The sequence below is a fragment of the Tilletiopsis washingtonensis genome (genome assembly GCF_003144115.1).
Source record: "Tilletiopsis washingtonensis strain MCA 4186 unplaced genomic scaffold FA09scaffold_10, whole genome shotgun sequence".
Lineage (NCBI taxonomy): Eukaryota > Fungi > Basidiomycota > Exobasidiomycetes > Entylomatales > Tilletiopsis > Tilletiopsis washingtonensis.
Genome location: NW_020312007.1, coordinates 145,935 through 153,050, shown reverse-complemented (window position 1 = coordinate 153,050; position 7,116 = coordinate 145,935). Strand labels below are relative to the sequence as shown.

Genomic DNA, 7,116 nt, shown 5'->3' with positions numbered 1-7,116 from the left:
GCGGCGCAGAAGTGCAGAGAGAGGGCAGGCAGGGCTGAGGAGTGACGATGAGAGTGACTGTGCGGGGGGAGCGCGGGAGGCTGTAGAGGGACAAAGAGGACGGCAACGCTCGGACGCTGGGAGACATCAGTCAGCTGCCTCAAGCGCAGAGGGAGCACCAGACAGACAGGCAGCAGCAACGAGGAGAGAGACGGATGCTGACGCCCCGCGCACGCTTCTTCTTTCCCTCTCGCCCGCCACGCCCTCCGCAATGATCGCTAGCGCCTGGAACGCACAGCGCGCAACGCAGCGGCCTCGGCCAAGCAGCGCGAGCGCAAGGCGGAGCTGTGGAAGGAGATTGATGAGGATCGGTGATCGCGGCGAAGGGCAAGGGTCCCTCTGTAATCAGAGCATGCTGTCCAGCCGAGCAGGGTGCGCACGGCGCTGAGATGGCTGCTGAGCCGCAGACGGCTCACACAGAAGACGGCGAGCTCAGAAAGAGAGGGCGGAAAGCTCAGGCGAGACAGACAGCAGGGGTGATCACAGTGGCATTACTTCGCCAAGTCGCACGCCGAGAGTACTATGGGGTAAAGAGGCGTGGCGCGTGAAGGACTACATTGGCTTGGCTTCAAGACTTAGAGCTGAGCAAGAATGTTGTCGGCCTTGGTCTTCTCGACCGTGGGCGCCTCGTCCTCCACCTCGAAGTGGGTCTGCGGGATGGATGAGTCTCAGCTGCTGCGTCAAAGGCGCACATAGCGGCAGAGGGAGAGGCTAGGAAGAGGCAAACTCACCACCTTGCCATCCTCGACGACGGCGACGTAGCGCTGAGCGCGGTGGTTGCCGAGCAGGCCCGAGGCGTCGAAGAGCATGCCGACCTTTGTGGTGAAGGCGCCCGTGTCGTCGGCACTGCAGTCGCATCGCGTCAGCCTTTCTCCTCCAGGCGCGCGTCGTGCCGGCTCGGCGAAACTCACAGGAAGTGCACCTTGCTGCCCTCGGCGCCCAGCTCCTTCTTCCACGCCTTGGTGCAGAAGGCGTCGTTGACGGCCACGACGTAGATCTCCTTGATGCCCTTGGCCAGGAACTTGTCCTCGTTCTGCACGTAGCCCGGCACGTGCGAGGAGCAGGGCGGCGTGAAGGCGCCGGGGACACCGACGCTGTGGGGGCGCGAAGGCAGGTCAGCACGGGGGCGACGAGATGAGCAGCGAGAAGTGCCGCCGTGGCTCTCGGCAGCCGCGCCGCTGGCACCCACTCGTGCCGACTCACATGATGATCTTTCCCGGCACCTTGTCGAGCGACACGGTGCCCTCGTGCGGGTCGTCCTCCTTGAGCTTGAGGCCCGTGTCGACGGTGGCGCCCACCTTGAGCGGCGACACGGCGCCGGAGATCTTGTTGACGAGCGAGGTCATTGCGGAGTGAGGGTGCTGTGTGTCTGTGGTGGATTGGTGGGTGGTTGTGGTACGGAGGAGAAGGGCGGCTAGTGCGAGTGGAGTCTTATGCAGCGGCGCACACGGAGCGGTCGCCGAAGGTCGATCGCCGCCCTTGCGAGGTGGAGCTGGCTTCTGCGCACGGACGCGCACCCGCCACGTCACGCTGCGGCCCTCCACATGCGCGCGGCTTCTCCCGCAGCCGCCGCCGAGCGCCGCCGAGCGCCGCCGCTCCCTGCTCCGCACGCCCAGGCCTGCGCCGCGGCCGAGCGCGCCATGGTGGTGCCGCGGCGGGCGGCACCTGCACGCTGCTGCTGCCTCTTCGTCGCTGCTCTCTGCAGCTGCCGCGCACTGCTCCAGTGGCTGCCCTGCGCTCGTCTCGCCTGTGCTGCTGGGCGCCGTGCGTGCCTTGTGCTGCTGCAAGCCCACGAGTCTTGGTTGTTCTCGCAGATCTCATCTGTTGTTGGCCGCAGCGGCCGTCGCTGCCTGCGCTCTGGCACGGAGGACAAGTACGAGTGTCACTGTCGTCTCGTTGCAGCGCCCACGTCCAGCACCGGCCGCCACGTCAAGGACGCTCCCTTGCCCCTGGTGCCGCTGTCTCGTCTGCCGTGCTGCTGTGCTGCATCTAGACGTGCGCACTCGCCCAGCACGGATGACCCTGCGCTGAAACCACGCAGCAGCGGCAACCAGCAGAGCGGCGGGCAGTCTGCCCTTCCAACAGCCGGGCGTCGCGCAAGCGTTCCTTCGCCTTCACTAGCAGCGAACAGAAGCAGCAGCGGCCAGCAGCAGCGAGCGAGGTGCTAGTATCGTGAGTTCATCAGGTTGCGCTCAACTACAAGACGGTTGTGCGTGTGTGTGTGTGTGTGCGTGTATGTCCCGTCTGCTGCGCAGCTCCCGGCCCGGAGTAGACAGGTATCGAGGCCGGAGCGTGCGCAGTACATGTCGCGGCGCAGCGCTTAGTAGGCGCTGAAGCCGCCGTCGGGCCGCAGCTGCGTGCCGGTGATGTACGATGCCTGCGCCAGGGGACAGGTGAGCAGGCAGCACGTATGCAGTGGTGGTGCTTGGCACACGCACCTTGTCGGACAGCAGCAGGATGGCCGGGTCGGCCTGCTCGTGCGGCTGGCTGAAGCGGCCCATGGGCACCGAGGCGGCCTGCCACTCGCGAATCTTGGGGTCCATGCCGCTCGTCTGCTCCGTCTCGCAGAAGCCCGGCTCGAGGGCGTTGACGCGGATGCCGTGCTTGACCCACTCGGTGGCAAGACCCTTGACCATGTTCGTCACGGCGCCCTTGGAGGCGTTGTAGAAGATCTACGCGCGGGAGAGTCAGCATGGGAGGAGAGCGGGGGGCCAAGCGGGGATGCGCACCTGCGTCAGAGGGTCGTTGAGGCCCTTCTGGTTGTACAGCTGTGCGAGGCGATCGTGTCAGTCTCGGCTAGCCAGTGGCACGGGGTGCTCTGCTGCGCGTCACACGTAGCCACTCCGACTCACGCTCGACGACATGGAGCTGGTGATGACGATGGAGCCCGTCTTGTAGCCCTTCTCGACCCAGTGCTGCGCGAGGGCCTGGCACGTGTTGAAGGCGCCGAGGACGTTTGCGTTGAAGACCTTGTGGAAGTCCTCGGTGGTGAGCTCCAGAGCAGGCTTGACGACCGAGACACCGGCGTTGGCGCAGAGGCCGTGGATGGGCGTGCCGAGGTCGCCCTCGATCTGCGCCACCGTGTCCTTGACGAGCTTGGCGTCGCCGACGTCGCACTGGTACGCCTTGCACTTGACGTTGAACTGCTTGGCCACGTTCTCGGCCGCCTCGTGCGCCTTGGGGTGCGAGTGGAAGAGAATGGCCACGTTGGCGCCGGCGTTGGCGCAGGCCTCGGACATGGCCAGTCCTGCAGAAGGGGGTGTGAGCCCACAGGGCACCGTGCGGCAGAGCGTGCGCGCGGCCCACTCACCGATGCCGCGGTTGCCGCCCGAGACGACAATCGTCTTGCCGGAGAGATCGATGGTGAAGACCATGCTGCGGCGGCGTGTCAGCACAGAGATGGGCGAGGACAGGTGCCGGCGCAGGCGCAGCCAGGCGGCACTCACGTTGCGGTGTGTGGGTTGGTGGGGCGGTGAAGAGAGGTGGGTGTGGGTGGTGGTGGTGCGAAGCCAAGGTGCAATCGGGGCGTCGCGCAGGGTTGAGGCTGAGAGCGGGTTCAGGCTTCGGCGGGCGTCGCTGGCAGGCGCGGCGCAGCGGCAGAGGGCAGGGGCAGGCACGACGCTCAGGCCACGAGGGTCGCCCGGCGTGCCTCGATGCGAAGCGACAGCGCTCGGACGGCCGTCCGAGCAAGTTCGCGCATGCGCACGCCGCGAGAGGGTGCAGCGCGGCAGCGCGCTCGCGCGGCGCCACGGCGTCATGCCGCAGAGTGCTCGACAGGCGCACAGCTCTCGGCAGGCACAAGGCATCTGCCCTGTGTCGCGCCGCGCGTGGAGGCGCGAGCGCTCGGCACCAGCCCGCCCGCGGAAGCACCCGTGCACCGTGGGAATCTGCGCCCGGACGTCACGTGGCTCGGCCTCATCTCGCAGCGAGGCAGCACCGTCTTGACGCCGTCCGGCAGCACCGTGCACAGTCTGCAGCTCCACGAGCTTCTACAAGAGGGCCAGCACTAGCCTCTGTAGTGCGAAAGGAGCAAAGTGGCGGTGTCTTCAGAGACAGGGGCACGCCGAAGAGGGCCTGGCCGCTGCGCCAGAGTGCAGCTATTCGCGGGCGCGCACGCGCGATTGTCGCCCTGCCCGACTTCCGGGGCATGACGGCTCGGGTCTTCGCCTCTCTCACTTCCTCTCCCTCCCGCCTGTCCTTGTCCGCTCGGCGTCCCAGCAGCGCGAGCTCTCCTCGTGCACGGCAGCTCGACTCTCTCCGTCTCCACATCCTCCGCGCCGCATCATGGCTGAGCTGCCGGCGCCCACCGGGCGCATCAGCCGCACGTCCAAGGACATTCTCAGCGGTGCGCTGCTGCCTCTGCGACTCCTCCGTCGGCAGCGCAGCATGAGCTGACGAAGAGGCGCGGGCACAGGCACATGTGGTGGCATCGCCCAGGTGCTCGTCGGCCAGTGAGTTGTGCCTCTCGCTGGCTTCTGCGGCATCGGCAGCGCTGAGACGCGCCTCGAACACAGGCCGCTGGACATCGTCAAGGTGCGCCTGCAGACGGCGCCGCAGGGCACCTTCACTGGTGAGGCACGGCAGCTCTGCACAAGGAAGAGCAAAGGCAGAGCTGAAGCTCGAATCACGCAGGCATGGCAGACTGTGCCAAGCAGCTCATCAAGAATGAGGGTCCCTTGGCCTTCTACAAGGTCCGTCCATCTCCCTTTGCCCTCGCGCCTTGCGCTGATCCAGCAAGGGCAGGGCACCTTGACGCCGCTGCTCGGCGTGGGCCTCTGCGTGTCGATCCAGTTCGGCGTCTTTGAGCGCATGAAGCGCGAGTTTGGCGCCGCCAATGCCGCGCGTGACCCGGCGCTCAAGGGCAAGGGCCTCTCGGGCGGACAGCTGTACCTGGCGGGCGCCGCGGCGGGCCTGACGAACAGCTTCGTCGCTGGTGAGTGTTCTGCGCCTCTCTCTCGCAAGCATCAGGAGTGGGGCAAGGCGCTGATGCGAAAGTGAACAGGACCGGTGGAGCAGATCCGCATTCGCCTGCAGACGCAGCAGACAAAGGTGTTCAGTGGCCCGCTCGACTGCGCAAGCAAGTATGTATGCGCTCACGCCTGCAGCTGCCTCTCCACGCTGATCACGCTTGCTTCGCCAGAATCGTCAAGGCTTCGGGCGCATCGGGCATCTTCCGAGGCATTGTGCCGACGCTGCTGAGAGAAGGACACGGCATGGGCTGCTACGTGCGTCTCTTGCCACTCTCTCCTCGCTGCCTGCATTGCTCATCTTCTCTCTGCCTCTCCTGGGCCCCCCCGCCGGCGCCGTGGTAAGTTCCTCACCTACGAGTACCTCGTGCAGCAGCTGCTCGCCAAGACTGGAAAGACGCGCTCGGAGATGCCGAGCATGTACGCCGTGCTCTTTGGCGCCACCTCCGGCCTGGCTGTGTGGCTCTCTGCATACCCCTTCGAGTGAGTGCCGCCTCTGCTCTCTGCGCTACACCATTCACTGACGCTCCGCCGCAGCATCGTCAAGACGCGCATGGTCCGTCGCGCCTCCTTGCCCTGTGCCTCTTTCGCTCGCTCACTCATGCGCTGCACAGCAAACCGATGCGATCCTGCCCTCGGAGCGCAAGTTCAAGGGCACGCTCGACTGTGCGCGGCAAATCTATCGCTCCGCCGGCGCCGGCGGCTTCTTCCGCGGCCTGACGCCCACGCTCGTGCGTGCGCCCTTCTCCAACAGCGCGACGTTCCTGGCGGTCGAGTGTGAGTCTGTGCCCTTTGGCGAAGCTGCGAGAGAGAGAGGAAGAGAGACTGATGATGACTGATTCGTATGACAGGGGCGGCGAGGAACCTGGAGCCGTACGTCGTGTCCTAGACGCATGGGAGACGCTCGTGTGGGGAGGTATGGCTCCGTCTGCGCCACGAAGCGGGCACATAGACTTGGACGACGGAGAGCGGAACGACGACTGTATACAGAGGTGCACACAGACATACTGAAGGAGCCGTGCATGATGGCGGCGCGAGGAGAAGGCGCGATGGCAGAGCGCGGCCGAGGCGCGCCTCGCGCAGCAGGACATGGCCGGCGGCGCGCCATGCTGCCCTTGTGCAGATGCACGACTGACGCCCTGTGCCGTGCGTCGATGCGCTGCAAGCTCTTGCGGCGCCCCTCGCAGCGTCCCCCACGTCGGGCCGAGGCGAGGGCAGCGAGGCATGTCAGTAGAGTGCCGTGCCGTGCCATCACGTGATGGTCTCGTGCGGCGCTGTCAGCACCTGTGCCGGCGCCTGTGCTGCTCGCCGCACGCTGCTCCCTCGCCTCCACACCCCCGCACCCGCTCCCTCACTCAGCGCACGATGCTGCGTCGCTGCCTCTTGCCTCTGGCGCAAGCGACGGCGCCTGCTGCACGGACAAGTACCGTTCGGCGCCTGTCCTCTGCGCCTCTGCCTCGCGCCGCGGCCTCGAGCAGCAGCAGCAGCAGCAGCGGCAGCGCCTCCTCCTCGCAGTCGGCCGATGTCTCGCGCCCCTTCGCGCGCGCCCACCGCGACCTGCCGCCGCTGGCGTCGTCGTCGCGCCGCCTCGGCGCCACGCTGCTCCTCGGCGGCGCCACGCTCGCCTCCTGGCTGCTCTTCACCGCCCACGCCACGAACCGCGAGCGCCTGGGCAGCAGCGTGCTCAAGGCGACGCTGGAGCGCGTGCGCTGCGACGAGCACGTGCAGCAGACGCTGGGAGCAAAAGAGGCGGCAGAGGTCAAGCTGAAGAGGAGCAGCTGGCTGTTTGGCGATGCGTGGGTGGGAGGTGCGGTGAGTTCCTTGCAGAGGCGAGATGATGATGATGACGCGAGAGACGCCCAGGGGGGGGGGGGGGGGGGGGTTTGCAAGCGGAGGCGGAGGCACGGGAGGTACAGCGCTAGGAGGCGCAGAAGAGCAAAGACACTCGCAGAGACGGGGGGCATGGCCCTCGCCTATCGAAGCGGTGGAGTAGCTGTCTGTGGCCTTTCCTCGTTGGAATTGCAGTGCTACACGATGTCAAGCGTCTGGGCCTCTGGCTCGAGCTTTGCTGGGTTTGCAGCTGAGAGCTCTACTGACGACGGCAGCGGCG

The 7,116-nt window shown here is 66.6% G+C and overlaps 4 protein-coding genes across 4 annotated transcripts; 2 read left to right on the top strand and 2 right to left on the bottom strand.

The window, feature by feature from the left end:
• Window positions 1-537: 537 nt before the first annotated feature.
• FA09DRAFT_329750 (Redoxin) lies at window positions 538-1,436 on the bottom strand. The gene is made up of 4 exons (XM_025742303.1): window positions 1,243-1,436; window positions 951-1,133; window positions 771-885; window positions 538-689 (listed from the first exon to the last, which is right to left on the bottom strand). Exons 1-4 carry the CDS (start codon window positions 1,383-1,385, stop codon window positions 615-617), a joined length of 516 nt encoding a protein of 171 aa, XP_025598401.1. The 5' UTR covers window positions 1,386-1,436; the 3' UTR covers window positions 538-614.
• A 204-nt stretch (window positions 1,437-1,640) lies between these two features.
• On the top strand, window positions 1,641-2,352 carry FA09DRAFT_17809 (hypothetical protein). The gene has a single exon (XM_025739321.1). The coding sequence runs from the start codon at window positions 1,680-1,682 to the stop codon at window positions 2,205-2,207; it is 528 nt and encodes a 175-aa protein (XP_025598400.1). The 5' UTR covers window positions 1,641-1,679; the 3' UTR covers window positions 2,208-2,352.
• Window positions 2,353-2,359: 7 nt separating this feature from the next.
• FA09DRAFT_297199 (putative NADP-dependent mannitol dehydrogenase) lies at window positions 2,360-3,413 on the bottom strand (the record flags this gene model as incomplete). Its single annotated transcript, XM_025740198.1, has 5 exons — window positions 2,360-2,416; window positions 2,478-2,711; window positions 2,769-2,807; window positions 2,892-3,286; window positions 3,350-3,413. 5 exons carry the CDS (start codon window positions 3,411-3,413, stop codon window positions 2,360-2,362), a joined length of 789 nt encoding a protein of 262 aa, XP_025598399.1.
• Window positions 3,414-4,270: 857 nt separating this feature from the next.
• Window positions 4,271-5,978, top strand: FA09DRAFT_329749 (putative YMC1-protein of the mitochondrial carrier family). The gene is made up of 11 exons (XM_025742302.1): window positions 4,271-4,384; window positions 4,454-4,490; window positions 4,554-4,609; window positions 4,672-4,730; window positions 4,783-4,972; window positions 5,042-5,120; window positions 5,180-5,264; window positions 5,353-5,489; window positions 5,544-5,562; window positions 5,621-5,783; window positions 5,858-5,978. The coding sequence occupies exons 1-11, from the start codon at window positions 4,324-4,326 to the stop codon at window positions 5,893-5,895; spliced, it is 924 nt and encodes a 307-aa protein (XP_025598398.1). The 5' UTR covers window positions 4,271-4,323; the 3' UTR covers window positions 5,896-5,978.
• Window positions 5,979-7,116: the final 1,138 nt, after the last annotated feature.

Coding starts and splice junctions, on each gene's coding strand:
- FA09DRAFT_17809 (XM_025739321.1), top strand. CDS start 1,680: ATGGTGGTGCCGCGGCGGGCGGCACCTGCACGCTGCTGCTGCCTCTTC.
- FA09DRAFT_329750 (XM_025742303.1), bottom strand. CDS start 1,385: ATGACCTCGCTCGTCAACAAGATCTCCGGCGCCGTGTCGCCGCTCAAG. Junction 1,134..1,242: donor GTGCCGGGAAAGATCATCAT/GTGAGTCGGCAC, acceptor GCGCCCCCACAG/CGTCGGTGTCCCCGGCGCCT. Junction 886..950: donor GGCAGCAAGGTGCACTTCCT/GTGAGTTTCGCC, acceptor ATGCGACTGCAG/TGCCGACGACACGGGCGCCT.
- FA09DRAFT_329749 (XM_025742302.1), top strand. CDS start 4,324: ATGGCTGAGCTGCCGGCGCCCACCGGGCGCATCAGCCGCACGTCCAAG. Junction 4,385..4,453: donor GTCCAAGGACATTCTCAGCG/GTGCGCTGCTGC, acceptor GCGCGGGCACAG/GCACATGTGGTGGCATCGCC. Junction 5,121..5,179: donor CCGCTCGACTGCGCAAGCAA/GTATGTATGCGC, acceptor TTGCTTCGCCAG/AATCGTCAAGGCTTCGGGCG.